Source organism: Nothobranchius furzeri, chromosome 3, assembly GCF_043380555.1.
Source record: "Nothobranchius furzeri strain GRZ-AD chromosome 3, NfurGRZ-RIMD1, whole genome shotgun sequence".
NCBI lineage: Eukaryota > Metazoa > Chordata > Actinopteri > Cyprinodontiformes > Nothobranchiidae > Nothobranchius > Nothobranchius furzeri.
This window is the reverse complement of record NC_091743.1, coordinates 68721049-68739845: the sequence shown is the minus strand read 5'-3', so window position 1 is coordinate 68739845 and position 18797 is coordinate 68721049. Positions and strand designations below refer to the sequence as shown.

At 40.3% G+C, this 18797-nt stretch overlaps 2 protein-coding genes across 2 annotated transcripts in view; one reads left to right on the top strand and one right to left on the bottom strand.

Moving 5' to 3' along the window:
• Positions 1 to 1493, top strand: part of tasora (transcription activation suppressor a) — a 46420-nt gene extending 44927 nt beyond the window's left edge. The window contains exon 28 of the mRNA XM_015958701.3: positions 257 to 1493. Coding sequence (XP_015814187.3) covers positions 257 to 713 — 457 coding nt within the window. The 3' untranslated portion in view covers positions 714 to 1493. The remainder of the gene's footprint in view (positions 1 to 256) is intronic.
• A 1120-nt stretch (positions 1494 to 2613) lies between these two features.
• On the bottom strand, positions 2614 to 10840 carry ccdc66 (coiled-coil domain containing 66). Its single transcript, XM_015958703.3, has 21 exons — positions 10700 to 10840; positions 10263 to 10321; positions 9946 to 9968; positions 9587 to 9835; positions 9144 to 9387; positions 8912 to 9059; positions 8226 to 8320; positions 7721 to 7779; positions 7220 to 7312; positions 6810 to 6944; positions 6505 to 6737; positions 6258 to 6342; positions 6024 to 6182; positions 5854 to 5932; positions 5648 to 5707; positions 4912 to 5146; positions 4583 to 4790; positions 4406 to 4458; positions 3838 to 3989; positions 3587 to 3720; positions 2614 to 3427 (listed from the first exon to the last, which is right to left on the bottom strand). Exons 1-21 carry the CDS (start codon positions 10708 to 10710, stop codon positions 3329 to 3331), a joined length of 2613 nt encoding a protein of 870 aa, XP_015814189.3. The 5' UTR covers positions 10711 to 10840; the 3' UTR covers positions 2614 to 3328.
• Positions 10841 to 18797: the final 7957 nt, after the last annotated feature.

Genomic DNA, 18797 nt, shown 5'->3' with positions numbered 1-18797 from the left:
ATCATTGAACCACTGGAAGAACTCAAACATGCTTTTCATGACGGATGGACATTGAATTTACAGGAACTGGAGGCTTTTTGCCAACATCACTGACTATAAGTGAAAAACATGTTTTTGTGTTTTCTTTCATTTTCTTTGAGAAATGGCCAGAAATCCTCAGGGTGTGTTAACTTGTTGGCACAACTATCCTCTCAGTTAAAGGATTTTTTTTTCCTGCATGTGTCAGCTGAAGGTCTTCATGTTTTCTCTCCTGCAGGGACGCACAGCTGATCCAGAACCAGCCACTGAAAGCTGGAGTGAACCCAAGGAGTAGCAGCACAGCTTGTTTCACCACAGAAAAAAAGATCCCTGTGTTGACCGCTCGAGAGTTTAAACCGGCGCTGAAGAAGCAGCACCCACAGCCGTCTTTGCAGCTGCCCAACCCATCAACACGTCAGACTCAGATGGTGGTTCCTGTCCAGCAGTCATCCATGGCTCCGTTCCAGAGCCAGCCATTCCATTCGGGTCCTTTATTGAGGCAGCTACATCCTCTGGGAGGAATTGGGTCCTTTGTGGTGCCCGCACATCTCAGGCCCCAAGTTTTGACTCCTACAGGGACCCCTCTGGTCTGGGGCTTCCAGCAGACTGGCGTGGACTTCTTGAAAGAGTACTACAAACCCGGTGGTCCGGCCGCTCATGTGTACAGAGGGGCTCGGCCAGGAGGAGGTTTTTAACAGGATGTAAGAAACTGGTTTTCTCTGTCACCTGTTCAGTCACTGATCTAGAACATTCCGCAATCTCAATTAACCCAAAGTTTCAGTCGGTATTAAAAGTAATCCATTAAGGAATTCAGATCTAAAAGAAGCGCTCATTAAAAGTTGTTATACAAATTGACACCATGAATATGATTTGAACATGTCTCGTTAGAAAAATCTGCTTCAGGCAGCTGCAGAACTTCAGGTTAAAACTTTTTTTTTTAAACACGTTGGTTCTGATCCAAACAGCTAAACATGCTGCTGTTACTTCTCTGTTCAGAATCACAAAACTAAACCAACAAGGGCATTCAGAGGAAAAAAACTTAATATTTTTTTAATTGGGTTTTATTTAGATTTTGACTAATCTCTTATTTTAATCTTACAGAAAACTCCATAATAAAACCTGTAACAGTGTGTTCTGTTGACCCCAAACTCTCACTTTAGCATCAGAAATACTAAAGAAAGGCCACAAAATATCCCAGAAAAAAATGAACCTTTCAGTGAACATTTGGCATTTAATTGATTGATGATTGCAGGTGAGGGGAAAACCTTTTGTGTTTGATATCTGGGACAGCGTGATGATCCTGATCCAGCTGTTGTGAAATGGGAGTGCTGGTGTCTGGTTGAACATTGGCATTTTAGCCCTGACCTTGAGACACAACCTCCTGGCTGAAGGGTCACTGGACTAATGAGATCAGGATCCAGCTAGATCTGGAGCTCATCCTCCTGGAAAACGAGGGGAAGTTTTTTTGTTTTGTTTTTTTGTTCCAGACACTGATGGAAACATCAGCTGCTCATTTGTAAATAAATGCCCTAACCCTGTAAAATAGAGTTTTTTTTAAAGGAACTTGGGAAAAAAAAACAACTCAAAAATAACACCTTCCAGTGGACAAGTGTAAAAAGTTCTCCCCGGTGCCGACTGTTGCGTTTGTGGTACTGGGAGCTGTTTTGTTCGGTTGTATGTTGAAAGAAACTTTGTGATGAACAGTTTTAAACTTAAAACCTTTTTATGTTTTTTGTTTTGTGTATTTTTACATCACATGTTTTGTATTAAACTTAAAAAATAACAGAAACTTTGATTTTTTTATTTATTTAGTTTAATTAGAGGTTCAAACTCAGAAATATATCTGGAGGTCTTTAGAGGAGCAGGGTTATCAAGTTCAGATAAGTGTATTAGATGCTGATATTTTGATTCTGATCTTGATTATTTTGAAGTCTTAAATCATTATGGTATTTATGGGGAATTTTCGGTCTGGTTTCCTAACAGGAACACACCTTAGCCTGGCCTGCCAGACTCATCCTCTCTGTGCAGAATTAAACAGAGGGGGAGTGTGGCAGGCCAGGCTACTTAGCCCTAGTATGAAGGCAGAAACATCTGTTCACACACACAAAATTAGAAAAGGTTTATTCTTTGTTACAAATTTTCAACTTTGAATGCATCGGACCTGTTTGCTGAGACCACCGTGTACAGATGTTAGGTATAGATCTAAGTAAAGGTTTGCTGAAAATCCTGATGTGGAGTAGAACTTTTCTCCATTCACAGGTTCAGCAGGTTTCATTTAAATGTTTTCCATGTTTCCTGCCCTTGGGTAGCTAAAGAGATGAAGATGAGACCTCCCTTTAGGGAATGGAGTTCATTTATTCCCCAGCACTCCAGATTCTGGTTCAGCCTCACATTCAGCAGGAACTTCCTGATGGGTGAAGCTGGAGGAGTGATGATGTGCCTGTTGTGTTTGGATTATTCAGAGTGAGCGTTGGCAAAGGAAGCCTGACAGAATCAGCTGATTTCATTTAGCAGTTATGCAAAACTCGCCTTCACTAAAGAGTTGTAAACGTTCTGAATATGTCAGAATGTTAGTTCAAAATAATATCTACACAGTGGATTAGAGATTGTTTATTAGTCACCATAAATAAAAACAAAACAATTAGTGCTGGAAAGAAATACAAACATCTGCCAGCAGGAGACAGAAAAAGAACATTTAATTCAAATCTGAACATTTTATACACATTTTATAAAATTATTCCTCACATGAAAGTGGTTCTGCCTGATTTGGTGGTGTGCCTGGAGCTGCTGTGTTAAGTGAGGTAGAATTTCTTCATTCTGAAAGTCTGGAGAGTCCCTGCTGAGGAAGAATCATTTTAAAGTCCTGCCTTTGTTAAATAAATGAGAACGAAATCCATTCTACTTCAGGAGAGTGAGGAGCAGCACAGATGATCAAATCACAGGTGACTAGTCCAGTTAAATCATTTCTAACGAAGTGTTGTTGGGTGGAGTTGGTGTGGCTATGGCTGTAGATGTATCACAGAGGAGGAGGAGGAGGAAGAGTGATTTGGGTTTTTACCACTTTAAAAAACATTTTTATGTGTAAAACTCATAAAACCTCTCTACGTCAGATCTTCATGGACTGACCCAATGATTTGTAACATTCAGATTCAGCCGTCTGGAACTTCTCATCCTTCTGTTTTGACACACTGAGGGTCTCTCCATAGTATCGGATGACTGAATATCGTTGTTTCCTATCAGCTCCTCACTCTCCAGGAACACACGATCATGGAACCGCGTGTGCACAGGGCACGCTGCTGTTCGTTGAAGGTCACGTGGGATGTGCTGTTGAGGGCACCCGCAGCTCGTCACGGTGATTCCAGAGAGGATTTAGATCAGTCTCCAGGTCCTTCTTCTTCTGTAATAAACCCTAAAACAACAAACACATGAGAGCCTGACACGGGCACGTTAGTCAACTGAGCTGTATTCTGGTGATAAACACTATATGAACCTTTATCCAGCTGCTGGGAGACTCCTGTAAGCATCAGTAAATTAAAATCCCCTCAGTTGGATGGTGTGTGTGTTTTACCTGCCGAAGCTGAGCCAGGCCTCGCAGGATCTCCTGCTGACGGTGTGTGTGTGTGTTACATAGCAGCTCTGGGCAGAGCTGCGGGTCTCCATGTGAAGGAGCAGGAGGAGATGCTGAACATTCAGGAGGAGCTCCTGTCCAGGAGAAAAGAGGTTAATTAGTTCCCTTCTGAAGAAAGTTAGCAGCTGGCTTGAGGGTGTGTGGGTTTGTGGAGGTGTGTCTGTACGACTAAAAGTTCTGTTGTGTCTGACCTGAGTGTGCTTGGGGTGGGGGTGTGTCAGCGGTCTCCAGTGGGTCCAGGTGGAAGACTTCATCAGTCCGAATGTAAGGAATGAACTCCAGAACCGGAGGAGTAGTAGAATCCTGCTGATTCTGAACTGCAGTTACTGGACTATAGCGCCCCCTGGAGGACCAGAGAATAACACTAAAACAACAACATTTCTAAACGCCAACAGAAATTACAACTTTGTGATGATCTGGATCAAAAATCTCAACGTTTTGGCGTTCAAACCGTTCAAATGAATGATCAAAAGAAATGTTAATGTTGTAGCCAGTAGGTCATTAGGCTAACCATGGTAACACCCCAGTGGTTCGTTAATTGCTAAGGTAACCACACACCTGTGCGTCTCACTTGCTGACAGCAAACTTAACATGAGGCAGACTGGAGCAGAAACCTCAGACAAACGATTAATGTGTGAAAAAGTGAAAAGCAGCAGAAAGCTCAGACGGTCACACATGGGAACATCTAGCCTTCTACAGTGTTTCAAAGTATTTTCTAGTATTTTCTGATTGAAACCCTGAATCAACAGAGCTGCTCACTGGTCAGAGCTGATGGTTGTTGGGTTGTTCTTTCCTCTGGAGCTGGTTTCCATCTGAAACATGAAGAATCATTAATGCACATCCACACAGCTGCAGGAACACAAACCAAACTGTGATGCAGATAAAACCATCAGGACCAGAACAGGCTTTTAGAATTCACTGAGGTTTATTGTTTACCTTCCTGGTGGAACCGGTGTTTGTTTGCTGGGTGTTGAGGCCGAGACGAGGCTCCTGGTGCTGAGGAGGAAGTGGTTCAGTTCTGACCATGTAGGTCCTTTCCTGCAGAGCGAGAAGCTCAGCTTGCCTCCTCAATCGGTTCTCCTGTCTGTTCTTCTGCAAAGCAACCGGGTAACGCTCCGAGGCTGGGACATAGCGGCAGCTAGGCCTGCAGGACCAACAAAAAAATAAATGAATATAAAATGTTACCTGGTATCGTCACAGCCATGTTAACTGCTGAAAGCAGAGTTCTTGTATTTTCATAAGTGGTTTAAATGTTGTGTTCAGACCTGTGTGTGTTCCACTCCGGCCTCTTCTTGTCTCTACGGCTCCTCTCCGTCCTGGCAAACGCCTCATATGGGTCTCCTTTTGTTGGCAAACAGATGTTCTCCTTCCTGCTTTTCACCCCACGACTCCTGCTGTTTGTAGGAGGAGCAGCCTGATAGGGAGGAGGTGGGTGGTTGTGCTCAACGGTGTCAGGAGTCTGAGCTTTCACCGCTTCGGGGACGAGAGGAGGAGTCTCATCTACAGAAGAGAAACTTTGTTATGAGAAAATATTATTTATGCAAAATTATTAAGAACATTAACGATCAGCCGGACCGCAGAGACACACATGATTCATATAAATGACAAAAATAAGGTTTTAAAATTGTCCAAAAATTACTCAAAGTGAAATTTCTTAATTTATAAAAAGAAGTCATCACCCATAACAACATGACATCATACATTTAGGTTCCTGTAAAAAAGATTATGTATCACAGGACTATACGTACCCAAATGTTTCTATTATTATCAGCATATTATTAAACATCTCCCTCTTATTAAACAGACATGAGCCAAAATAACAAATATTCCAGAGTAAATTTGAACAAAACAAACAAAAACATAAGGAGTTAAACTGCAACAGATCAAATAAACAAATAAAATCTGTCATTCAATCCACATTAAACTGTACATACAGCTTATTTTTGGTCTAGGACTTAGTGTAGTTTCTTAAATAACCCAACAATAACAAATGGGTCTCACCCGTCTGAACGGCCGTGTCTTTGTGGGAGCCGACTGAAGAGCTACTGATCTTCTGCAAACCTGAAAAACAAGAAACACAAACTGTACTGTCGTACTTTGTTTATTTATCACAAATAAACCAAACTGCGGCAACTTTAGTGATGGTGTTTCATCCAGACAAGAAGAATTTGGTTCAGCTGTTTGTGTCTGTGAATCTGAAATCTCACCGCTGGACTCCAGCGTCTCATTCCGTCTGCTGTCTCTCTGGTCTTTCTCTGGCTGTTCTGGATGTTGGACCACCACTTCCTGAAGAAACAGGATTTTTCCACACATCATGAAAAATAAAATCTCAAAGAAAAAGTTTGTGTTCTTCTTTAGACCCTCGATGCTCCCAGACCTTCTGCTTCTTCTTCAGAACTTCCAGCTCATAATGTTTCCGCAGCTTCTCCCTCTCCAGAGCAACCCTACTCTCTTCCTCCTCCTCCTCTTGTCTCCTCTTGAACTCCTCTTGCTCCTTTTGCTTTCTGCGCTCCTCCATCTGGGCCTCGATTGCCCTCTAAGTAAGAACATTGAAGGAGGTGATAAAGTAAATGTTAGGAGATGCTAAAGAAATGCTACAGCATCCTCTTACCTGCTGCTCCAGCTGTTTGAGCCTCCTTCTCTCTCGTTCCTCTATCTGAGCCGGATCCAGTAGGGAGGTCATGGTCCTCAAGTAGCTGAACAAAGTAGAGGTGAAAAAACAAAACCAGAGTCAAATACTGTTTACCTCCAGTCTGTGGGATCTGTAAACAGCAGAAAATGAGACGAGGTCCCCAGTTTGAAAATGACTGAAGGGAAAAAAAATATCCAAAGTTAATTAAAAGGGATTTATAAGTTACTGGGTTCTGGTCGGATAGCCACTTGTAGAGTTCAGGCTGGCTCCGACGACGCTGTCGGCTCCACAGCTGCTCGTGGCATCCCAGGCCAGAGATAAACTGGACGTGGGCCCCCAGTCTCCTCCCACAGAACCGTTGAGCTGCCCTGGAGGTGGCGCAGATGCAACTGGAGTCTGGATGTGAGGCCTCTTTTGGAGAGAGTCAAAATGCGCGGCCCAGCGTTCGTGATCTTCTGTCTGCACAGAAAACACCATGCTGCAGCCTCTCCACAATCCCCCTGCAAGGTTTTTGTTACGTCTCTAACACACCTGGTTCTGCAGGAGTTTTTCTCGTCTTCTGCGTTCAGCCACCTCCTTTCTCTGATGATCCAGCTCTTCCAGCCAGTGTCTCCTCTGCTCCCGTTTCCTCTCAACACTAAACACCTCCTCCATTGGAGTGACCTCCTGCACAGAAAAAATAACCATATAAAGAAAAACGTCATAATAATGATAAAAATAGTGACCGTGTAAAAATATTACATTTCCCAATTAATTTAACACAACAAATAAATAAAGGCAGCTTTACATTTTGAACATCACAGGAGCCAGACTGATGCTTGACAGCAGGAGAAACGGTTCTGACGTTAAACATTAAAACTACTTTTATTTTCTACCTTTGTTACAAAAAGTAAAAATGTAAAAAGAACCATTTTAAAATAAGAAAGGTAGGCCGGGCTTACCCCCAGTCTGAGGCTGGACCTGATGGCTGCAGGTTGCTCTCTGTGGCTGAAGCACGTCTGAACTGATGACACGCTCTCCGCGTACTCCTCAGCCTAAAACACACAAACAGTTTAAATAGAAACATTAGAAATGTGAAAAGTTAATCCAGTTTGATCCTGTGCCATTCTGCTTTTGTTAAGTCGGTGTGAGAAATAGGTTTAGCGGTTAATTTATAAACTTTTGCACATTAAAATCAATCATTCATCATTGGACGAGAACAAAAGGATGGATAAAAAACACAAACTCATAAAGACCCTGACTGTTCTGCCTGTATTCTTTTCCCCAGACGGTTTCACAACCACTCACACCTACAAACAGGTGATCTAAACCCTGATAAAAACTCAAACTAGTGTGTATTGTTTTCCTAAATTAAATGTGACAAATGTGAAGGAAAATGAGCTTGGCTCTGTGCATCTTTCTGCTTTATTTATCATGACAAACAAAAGAGTGTATGAGTGTACCTGTAGTCTGCCAGGGGCCGAATGTTGCTGCTGCTGCTGCTTCAGCGCCACCTGCTCGTCTTTAAACACATGAAACAAATAAAAATCACAGCGTTCATCTCCTCAACTGGAACCATTTAAACTAAGTGTTGTTGCTTTTATGAAAATGGAGAAACTTTGAGTTATCTCAGCTCGCAGACAAAATGTGGAGATAAGTTAATCAAAGTAAAACCAATAATAAAAGAAAAAACACATTTTAAGAAGATGTTCTGTTTTTTTTTTTTAGATTTTGCTGCATTATGTTTGTGTTTTTAGCAGCCACTTTTGTCCAAAGCAACTTACAAGTAATAATAGCATCACGGTTGTTATCATGAAGCACGTTTGCATGTGGTTCGTTGTTACCCTGCTGAACAGACGCCGTGCAGCCCGTTTTAAAACCTTGTTAACTTAAAAAAAATAACCTGAATAAATAAACATCAACACAGAGAAAGGGACAAATGCAAAGCAAACGGGTGTGTGTCCATACCGAGCTCTCTTCTCCACTGAGCCTTCCTGGCATTGATGGTCGCTCTGTCGTCTGATTGTCTCTCGTCCAGCCAGCTGAACAGAAATCTAGATGAGCTGAAAACCAAAAGAAAATCAGCTGTTACAGGATTTAGACGTTTATGCTGTTACGATCTGGCATTTAAAGGTGTGGAACACTTGTTTAATGAATATGTTTGCAGTGGTTTTTAATAGAAATGAACGCCTTGCAAGTCATACTCAGGGAAAAAAAGCTCAAATTTCTTTGTTTCAGGAACTAGAAGAATGCCACATTAGAAGAGTGCTTAACACGGCAAGATTTGGAGTCTTATTTCCTGATATTTGGACATGTCTCCTCAGAGGAGATAGGTGTAGGAGACTATTTTCATGTTCAGCCTGCATGAAAAACTTAGAGTGACTGATTACAATCAGAAATAGTCAAATGGTTTTCAGTGAACCACAAGTTGAAGTTTTAGACTTTTAGCTGTTTTTACACTGAACTTTTTTTTTTACTATTTTCATCACTTTTGTAGTCTGTAAGTTAAACTTATTTTATTATTTTATTCTCAGTAAAGTTCAGTCAGTTTTTACAAAAACCCCTTAGGTTAAAAACATCCTTTAGTTTTTAACTCCAGGCAACAGAAATCTGTTTTTCTATCAGGAAGAATCTCTGGTGAAAAAAATTCTTACTTGTTTTCTTTTCCTTGTGATCTTCTGTCTGCATCAGTTCCTCCACCCTCACTCTTTAATGCTGTTACCCCGCCTTTATCTCTCTCCTTTATGTCTTTTCCTTCTTCTTCTGCCACATGGGGGTCAGATCTGGGGTCTATTTGACTCACTTAGAAACAAAAACATACAGTTAGTAATTTTTAGTAGCCTGCATCCTGCAGGTCTCATAAGGGTCAAACGTTACTGCCACCACCTTGTACCGCCTGCTCCTCTGGTGCGTGTTGGTCACTGGTGGGGATCTTGATGACGTTGAGGATCTGCTGCAGCTCTTCATTGGTTAGACACACCACACCGTCCTTTAGCCCTTCATCTACACTGGCCAGTGCATGCTTTAAGCCTGCACTTCTGTCCCCTTGAGTCTCACTGTTCAGAGGCTGTCCCGCTTTCCCATTGGCTCCCAGGGGTCCAATACTGAGTTTGGGTTTGTTTGACTTCACCTCAAGTACACAAACACCAAAAAAGTAATGTGATGAGCAGGAAAAACCTGACATTCTTTTACTAACACATAATCTTAATCTGATATTCCTCAGTACAGCCACTCTGCATTTATAAATAGCATATCTTAAATTATTTGATTTTTTCCAAAACCATTTTTACAAAAATAAATATCAAAATAAAGTTAGACCATGTTCTTACTCCATCTTTGACTTTGTGTCTTGCTTTGACGCTGCAGTCTTTATGAGGTCCCTTAGATGAAGTCAGGAGAGTGTTCCTCCCTTCAGTGTTGGAATTGGAAGATGAAGCATCTCCTGCTGGTTTGCACTTAACCTCCCTGTGACTCCTTGCAACCTGACGGGGTGCACGCTCTTCTCCTTCTACCTCCTCCACACAAACTGGCTGTCTAAAGCTCAAGATCTGTGCTGTTCGAGGCTTGATGGACAGTTGCTGAAAACACATCACAAGCACATCACACACACACTTCAACAAAAACACCAGCATAGCTCTTCTTGTGACTCAGTATAATCTAGTGGTTGTCCTGTAAAGATGATTCCTACCTTTGCTGGATTTTTCTCAAAACCTGCAGTGAACAAAGACAAGAAAAAAGAAAATGTGATCAAATTCAATAATATTTCTGAAAGTAAACTGCAATAACTGACAATTATTGGGATCATCAGATTTTAAAGAGTAAATAATTTATATCATAATGTAATAAAGTTTTTACTGATCTGTAACAAGTTAAATGTAAAACTTTAAACTAGATTTGCATCAACAAAACAAAGAAAAATCTGTGGGAATCGTATGGCTTTAATGGAATTGTGTAATTATAAATTAAAGAGAGCAACAGAGTGGGTCAAATACGTTGAAGTCTCACCATGATTGAGTAAAATCAACTTGGGTTTTCCATTTTCAAGTTCAAACAGCAGGCCATCTCTGTTAAGAAAAAGTAGCAACTATTAGAGCACAAAACAGCTAATTAAATATTTTCTGCAGGATCCAAGCCAATGGCACTTGTTTATAAAAAATACCAATTAACCCACGAGATGCTGCAGGTTTCCTATAAAAGTCCAAACTTGAATAATTTAAACAAGACCCCCAGCTATTGATGTGTCAAAATTAACAATTACAAGTATCTCTCCTGACGAGAAATGAATTGGTAACGCAGATGGCAAATTTTACAAGCTCTATAGCTAAAGTTGTGTTTATAATTATAAAAACATACACAGAGATGGCAAAAATAATGTTCATTTCATTGGCCCACGATAGCCCTCATGCTGTATTTAGCTTAGCTAGCTATTCATAAAGACTCACCCGAGGTTCATGCTGACAGAAAATAAACAGTGACGAGCCAATACGTAAATCTACGAACTCGTGCAATAAATAAACAATCCATTGATAATTTTAGTGTTAAAAGCAGCACACCAACGGTATTTTCTGAACCGTGGCGTACGTTTGTTGTTCACGACCAATAAAAGTATCTCTCATTGGTTAATCGTGCTTGACGTAAAAAATAACCAATCAAAGTCTCTGTTTGGCTGTTTAAATTTCAGCATGCCACGTTTACGGTCACTCGGAATTCGCGTTAACATGAAGATTATTGCCAATTTACACTGTACTTTTTACATGTTTTTCTACTTTTTGTATGTACAGTCTATAACTTAAACACAAATGTACCAACTTGGTATGGCTAAAAGCTGGCTCATACTTTATGTTGGGTTACTTTTGTGAACTTAAATAGAAACAATAACAGTTTACAATGTTTTCAATACTGATAGCTTATATACCATTCATATGTTTATAATTTATATAATAAACATTGTTATATAAAATCAAACCTGGAACATTTTTTTCCTCTTGGCATTAGGGGTTCATTCTGCATCTGGTGTTATCTAACTCGCTATAGTGTACGATCAGAAATCCAGTCTGTGGGGTAAATATGATAATGTTTGAGTAATGAAATAATTTTTTTGACCTAGTCTGAATTTTAATGAAATAAAGCTACTGATGTAGATGTTCATTGTTTACAGTCCCAGACCTGGTATTCTCAGCATCTGACTGTAGGGGGCGCCAAAGCCCTGCAGTCACATTAATGAACTGTAAAATCCAAACAGTCTGCGTTAGCTTCTTCACTGTAATTTGGATGTTTTTCTCCGCCGTTAATGAGTTTGAGCACCGGGGACCGACATCCATGAGTTCTTTGATCTCTTAAGCCTACCCACTGTGGCCTCCGCCAGGGCTCATAGCGTCCACTCGATTATCCTAAAGGTGTGTTGTTATTGTAGCAGCTTGGTGCATTTTAACCGGAGACACTGCGTAAAATCAAGCCGTGATGTTAGCCAGCTAGCGTTAGCATGCAAAGCTACTTAACGACTGGTAGAGTCTGTTCATCGCCAGTGTTTTCCTACCGAGTTCGTGAGTAAGAGCGGCGCTCAGGGAACTTGGAATATTTAGCTCATGTCAAAACGAGGTGATGTTTTTATTTTTAAGCTTTTCAACAAATAATGCAGCCGACTCATTTTTCTAGCATTGCTGTCAAGCTAAGGTCAAGAAGCTACTCAGTCCGACAGCTAACTGATACCTGTCTGTAAACGTGTAATGTGGTATTTATGTGCACCAGTTACCAGCGACACGGGTGAACACGTTGGTTCCAGTAGAAACTGGACTGGTTTTGTTTAATCAGGAATGTGTTCAAAAGTTTCACTTGATGGAAGCTAATGAAAATATGGTTAACCGGAGATTGTTGTAGCCACACTGCCTTCCATCAGTTTCTGGTTGTTAGTGTTATTGGGTCGTTCATGGCATGCTGTAAACATGTACACTTTACTGATGTTTGGCTCATCAGGTTGTTTAAATACACCGGGTGTTATGCTGACTGTGTGATGGTTATTTGTGTGCAGGAGTCACCATCATCATGCTGAATGTTTGTGGTCCAAAAATAATCATAATTGAATTTTGATTTTCACGTTTATCCAGTGCGTGGTAGTACTAAAAGTTATTATATTTTATTGTATTTTTTGGATTACTGGATTTCTTCAGAAGAAACGTCAGAGGAGGTCTCATGGTTGACAACTCGTTTAAACTCAGCTCTAAATGCTTATTTGAGGATGAACCAACCCTTAGTATTACTAAGTTGGCAAAATACCAACATTTATACCTTGGGAATTGTCTGATGCACCTCCTGCGGTGCGGATGTGTCAGTGTTGATTTTCCTGCTCCCAGCCCAGTGAACAGATAAATCGGTTGCCTGACTTTGGGCCACTTGATTGAATCTTTCCAGAGAGAGAGAGAAAAACGAGTTATAATTGTTGTATAGCTGTTGACTCAAAATAAGCAGCAGGAACAATATCTGCATTTTAAATATGTGAAAACTAGGTTTTTCACACAACAGTTGCAGCCTCGTATGCTGTTTTGACACATTGGCTGTAGGTTTTCTTTTAACTGTTTTTACTGATTTATCTACACCATGTTTACTTTCATTAGCTTGCAGAAGCTTTCTAATTGTGTTAAATAGGTTTAAAATAAAAACATTACTAATATTTATGTTGTCGCTGGTGTCAAACAGCTTGTTGCTTACTTCCAGTATGAGAATGTCTGAAAATCTGTTTTAGTCATAAACTTGATGTGAGTGTGCTTCATCAACATGGCAGGCTCATCAAGTGACGAACATGCGGTGAGTTGTGGTCGTCGTGGCAACTCCACAGTTTCATGTTGTGGTGTTGAAGGAGCTCAGATGGTAGATGTGTTTATATGTGAGTTTAGACTGATGTGATCTGTCTTCTCACCCAGGCAAAGGTTAACAGGACAAACTGTTCTCCTGGTTTTCTGTGCATATCACTCAGCAGCTGTTCAGCAGTGTCAGGGGACATGGCAGCAGCTGTGTTGGTGACGGTTTTCTTTGGAGTTTGTTTTTTCCAGCTCTAGTTGTGCTTTCCCCCATATTGATGTGTGATATATTACTAAAACCTTAATACACTTTCTGAAGTCCCTCTGAAGCATATTTTTGCCATTTGCGTGCCATGTATTAATAGTTGATCCTCAGTTTCTCTCACTTCTGTTAATACCTAATTGATCAAATGTTGCTGTTAAACCAAAATATCCCTCCTCTACAGGAAATATGTTAAGATTTTTATTTAATACCCAGGATAATAGTGTGTGTCAGCTGTAAGGGACTCCAGCTCTTATTTAGCATCATTTAGCCATAATAAACAAGAGTAAAGTACAAACTACTGAGCAAAGAAACTATGATTATGTTTTTAAAAATAATGGCTTGTAGCAGTAAAGTGGGTTCTCTGTTTATTTATAATAGTGAGTTATTATAGGATGTCATATTAAGGTTGTTTTTTATTCCACCCTGATCTGAGTCATTTAGGTTTTTTAATACCTGCAGTGCCAAGTTTACATTCAGCACTTGTATTTTCTTACAGCACAGTTGCATCCTACACACTAAAGTTATTAAAATCAATGCTACTGTATTAGCCACTGTTAGCCGCAGTGTCTGTGATGCTGCACTGGAAGAGGAGGAGAGTGCACATCCAGTGTTAGTGTGTGCACTATGCAGCCCAGAGTCAACTCCCAAAGCATTCACCACTGTTATTTTACTCTCACACACCACAGGGCCACTTCACACACAAGATGCACCTGTTTGCTGTTTGGCTCAGTTTTTCTACTAATTTCAATGATGAGGGAAGTAAAAGTGGTTCAAACTTTTTTTTTTTCAATATAACTTTATTTAGCACATTTTGAACATACAATTGTAAAAAGTGGTTCAAACTCTTCTTACACCTGATCTTAAGTTGATCGTTTGACAATTAAAATTAAATTACTATAGCAAAATCTGCTCAGTTTTCTGTATAAGAGTGTTTCCGACTATTGTCACTTTGGATTTTTCTTAAAGATCTGCAGGTATTTTGTTGAAGGTGTGGTTCACCGAAAACCTAGTTTTTAATGATTATTTCTGATTGTAATGGGTCACGTTAAGTTTTTCATGCAGGCTGAACATGAAAATAGTCTCCTACACCTATCTCCTGCATTAGCTTCTGATAAAAAATAGACGGTGAAACTCTTGGATTAGAAAAGGCTGTCAGATCTACGTCAAACTGTCACTTAACTCATTCACCGCCAGCTGTTTTCTGAACAGAAAGCCCCTGACTTCCGGTGTTTTTGAACATTTTTATTGTCTTTTGAAAAGTCAGATGATATTGTGCTCTATGACCATGTAAACAAACACCAAAACTACCAAAGGACAGAGTAGACTCACTTCTTACATCAGGAACAATCAGCGTATTTCTAGCTTTTTCTGTTCTTTCACAATCCATTGTCAAAAGTGTGAGCTGCAGAAGCTTTTCCAGTTAGCACCTCGCTTTAGGCATAGCGGCCTCCCAAAATGATCTCCTAATTCATGGATTGTTCCCTTCATGATCATGTGAAGTGTGACACATGGGTGAAAAACAGCTTTAGAGCCTTGATATATATACTCTCAAGGTGCTGGAGCTCTTTCCCTGGCCCGCCCCATTAAAATGATATTTTGCAACTTTTTCATATTTTTAAATAATTTTCTTGAGCCAGTATGTGCTAAAATTACCCTTTACAAGATTACTGACCCTATCGCCCCCCCTCTGGCCAAAATATTCCACTTGCAACTTCACAGTTGCTGGTCCAGTCTGTTGGACTTAGAACAGATTGAGCTTACATAACTGCTGCTGCAGTCTGCTTCTAGCACATGTCCTGCATGTTTTAGATCATGAACACAGCTGATTTGTTTAATTTAGTGATGAATCACTCCTGTAGACACTAAGGAAGGCTGGGAGACGTTTTAGCTGTTAGATTAAGGTGTTAAAAAGACAACGGCACAGCGAGGAGATAGGTTTTGGTTCTACAAACAGACACTAGGGGGTGATAAAAGCAAGCCAAAGCTGCCTAGTCTCCTTTTAAAAAACACAGTTGACAACTTTAGTTTTCATTCACGGACTCACCCCTCTTGACTCACGCCAGGGAAGGCTGTTGTTGGTTTAGCACCCGGGAAACAGCAGAAAACATCTAGACTAGCAGAAGCCATCATTAGCATTAGCCACCCACCACATGGCAGAAGCTCCTCCAGGCTCCTATGTTATTTGTGGAGATAAAACATCTATGCTGCAGGTCAATGGTAGAGTCACGTTATTGTTATTCAATCAGAGGCGAGGTGTCTGTCGTCTGAAGCTCAACTGTGATGTGGCTCACTCCTAGTTCCTAGAAATGGTGCCCTGGTATATTTTTCCCGTCTAAGAACAACTTACAAGGCAATCAGTCCTACCAAAGACCACTGCAAATGTGTTGATTAAATGAGTGAACTACCCCTTCAAAACACTTTAGTCATCAGCATAATTTTCAGTCTGCAGCCATTGCATTAGATCCTTTTAATGCAATTTTAACAAGAGTTCTTGTTTATAAGCACCTTTTTATGAAGTTTACTTAAATAAAATATTCAGTGAGCACATGTGATTAATGAATCAGGTTAGTGTAGAAACCTGTTAGATTTAGGTGAGTAACTGATAATAAAGCAGCACAAACACTGATAATAAGAGTTTAATGGTCTTCAAACACCGGTAGTAAATGTCTTGGTTGTTTAACTTTTGTCACGATCTTGGCGAGTCTGTCTCCAGTGTTCCATTCTGGTATTTGTCACTTTTGAAAGCTGATGTCACACTCCTCATTTTTGCTCAGAGTCAAATTTAAAGGAAAAAAAGAAGTTCCTCTGAGTTTGTCAGATGCAGCGTGGTTCCAGACAGCAGAGAACACCTACGACTCTTCACCTAACCACTTCACTGAGTTAGTCCTAACAGAAATAGAAAGTAATCGCTGCAGCAGTTTCAGTAGTGTTGTGTAGCATGGATGAAACCGTGCAGAATGATGCCCATGACTCAATGTGGATGAAACTTACACTTTCTTGGCTACTTGCAGAAGTTGTTTAAATAAACTTTTGTGCCTGAGTGAATTTCTTTCTGCTGCAGCCATTTCCACATCGGAGGTAATTCACTTATTCATCCATCATTTAGAGATTCTTCATCCTGTGAGGGTCTCTGGCAGCTAAAGGGATCTAACTCCAGCAGTAACTGGGCGAGAGGTGGGAGACAGCCAGGACACCCAGGACAGGTCCCTGGTCCATCACAAAGACATATTAGAGACAAACAACCACTCACTCAGAGCTAGGGACGTAGAGTTGCTGATTAACCATACATGCATATGTTTTTTCTGTGGGAGGAAACAGGAGAAAAGCCATGTGAGAGCATGGGGAGAGCATGCAAACTTTCAGTAAGGCTGAGCTGGCTGTTGAACCTGCAACCTTCATGCTGCAGAACTTTTGATTTTGTTCTAATAAGCGAACAACTAAAATGTTTAGTAAAAAGATGTAAGTGGAAAATAAAAAAAATCTCTTTACAATCATCATCAAGAATAAAGTTTATCTTTATAAAAAGAAGTGTTAAAACCTTCGGTTTCAACAACACGTTTTAAAACTATTGGCTTGTCTTAAGAGATTCCCTGAAGTCTATAATTGGCTTTCTCATCTCTGACTTAATGAAGGACTTGAGGATTCAGGCAAACAAAATTGTGGTCAGTTTGAAATAGCAGCCTAATCAGTCCGCCAGCACTGTTGAGCTGTGGTGAGCTATCGGCTTTGTCCCAGTGATGCCTGATGACGTAAGATATGCTCACACAGATCCTATAAGCTGATTGGCTGACTGTTCAGGTTATGGAACACACCTTAAAAGACATAGGGACAGATTACATACAGAGTTGCTTGTTTCCCTGCCTGTTTGTTTGGATGTGGATTGGACCACCAAGGGGTGTGCCATGAAAGGAAAGTGTTAGACTAGTACTGCTACCAAGGTGTTTTTCTTTTACCTGCTTGGACAGAGGTCATCTTCAGAGATTCATATTTGCTTATAATTTAATAATCTTAGATAAGTGCTGAGATCATTGTTTCCTCTTTTCAGTTTCAAGGGTTAATATACTGGAGCTTAAATTTAGGTCAATTGAAATAAACGAATGCTCCTTGGATGTTACGTAAACAAGTCTAAAATGCAAAGTCAGCATTTGAAAAGCCAGGTTCTTCCTTGCTTCTTCATAGTACTGTAGGTACCATCCAGGTGATCCTGATCATGGGTTGACTAACGGTGATCAACAGCTGCTTCTATAAAAAGAAGTTGGTCGGAGTGGCATGGCGTGAAACTGCAGGATTACAAGTCTTACTCATGAATATTCAGGATATGCAAGCGTCTCGCTGAAGTTAAGATGTGGATCAGCTCTTTATCTTTAACAGCGTACTTGTTTCTCAAGAGAAATTCAAATCTCTCAAACCAGCGAGACAAACTCATCCTTCAGTATTAACTAGTTAGTCCATCCAGCGTGGTTTTAATACCACCTTTACTCTTTTATTCAATTAATGAAAGACAATGAAATTAAACATGCATTCAATCATCACCAATTCATTAGTTTCTAATCTGCAAAAAATACAATTTCTTGTTGGTCTTTTAGAGTTTGCGAGAAGAGATAAACCATTTAACATAGTCATTTGCTGCATAAGAAGGAATATTCTGATTTTAGACACAAACATATTTTTCAAGTTTTGAATATTGTCAGTTAGCATAACGTGCTGTGAGGTGCCTGCTCAGAGTAGGCAAACTGAAACGTGATTAAATGTTTTTAAATAAAATTTGTGTTAATCTGTTATCTTGACGTATTTTTAATACACAAGTTAAAACTTCTCTCTGGTGGACTTTTAAGTTCTGGATTGAGGTTTTGTTTCATCTTCTCAGAGATTTGACGAATCCCAGAGCAGATGTTACCTGATGTTTACTATTTATCTTTCTCTTTGAATCCTTTGCTCAAGGGAAACACAGTTTATGCCTCGTGTGTGTGTGTGTGTGTGTGCGTGCGTGCGTGCGTGTGTGTGTGTGTGAGTGTGTGAGACCAGACAGCCTGCATCTGAGGCTCATGCTGACTCAAGGTCAGATCGTGACTGGAGATCAGAATGTCCAATGCTGAATTTCCTTTGTGGGTAGATTTCTGCCAGTGCTGGTTTCTGAAACATGATGGGTAAAACATTTTTAACCTTGATGACACGCCAAAGGATTTATTTTCCGTTTTTTCCTTCACTCCCAATCACACCGATGACCTGATGGTGTCCTGTTCTCACTGAACTGGCTGACTGACTCGTCGGGTTTTTCCATAACAGGTTGTGGATGGTTTTGTGCTCCAGGTGTTTGTCATCCTGAGCCAGCAGAGGGTGTAAAACAAACTACAGCTAGTTGGAAAACTTAAATTTGTATGAATCAGAGCTGCATGAAATTAAGATATTACAATTGTATTAATTGTGTTGCTTTTCGTCTGATGTGGTGATTTCAGTAAAGTCTAGAGTTAATAGTTTTCA

Bases quoted from the DNA above. Each gene is read 5' to 3' on its own strand.
- ccdc66 (XM_015958703.3), bottom strand. The intron at 7,313-7,720 runs GTACACTCATAC...TGTGTGTTTTAG, and splicing joins CGGCCCCTGGCAGACTACAG to GCTGAGGAGTACGCGGAGAG. The intron at 3,990-4,405 runs GTGAGCAGCTCT...CTGGTCCTCCAG, and splicing joins ACAACCATCAGCTCTGACCA to GGGGCGCTATAGTCCAGTAA.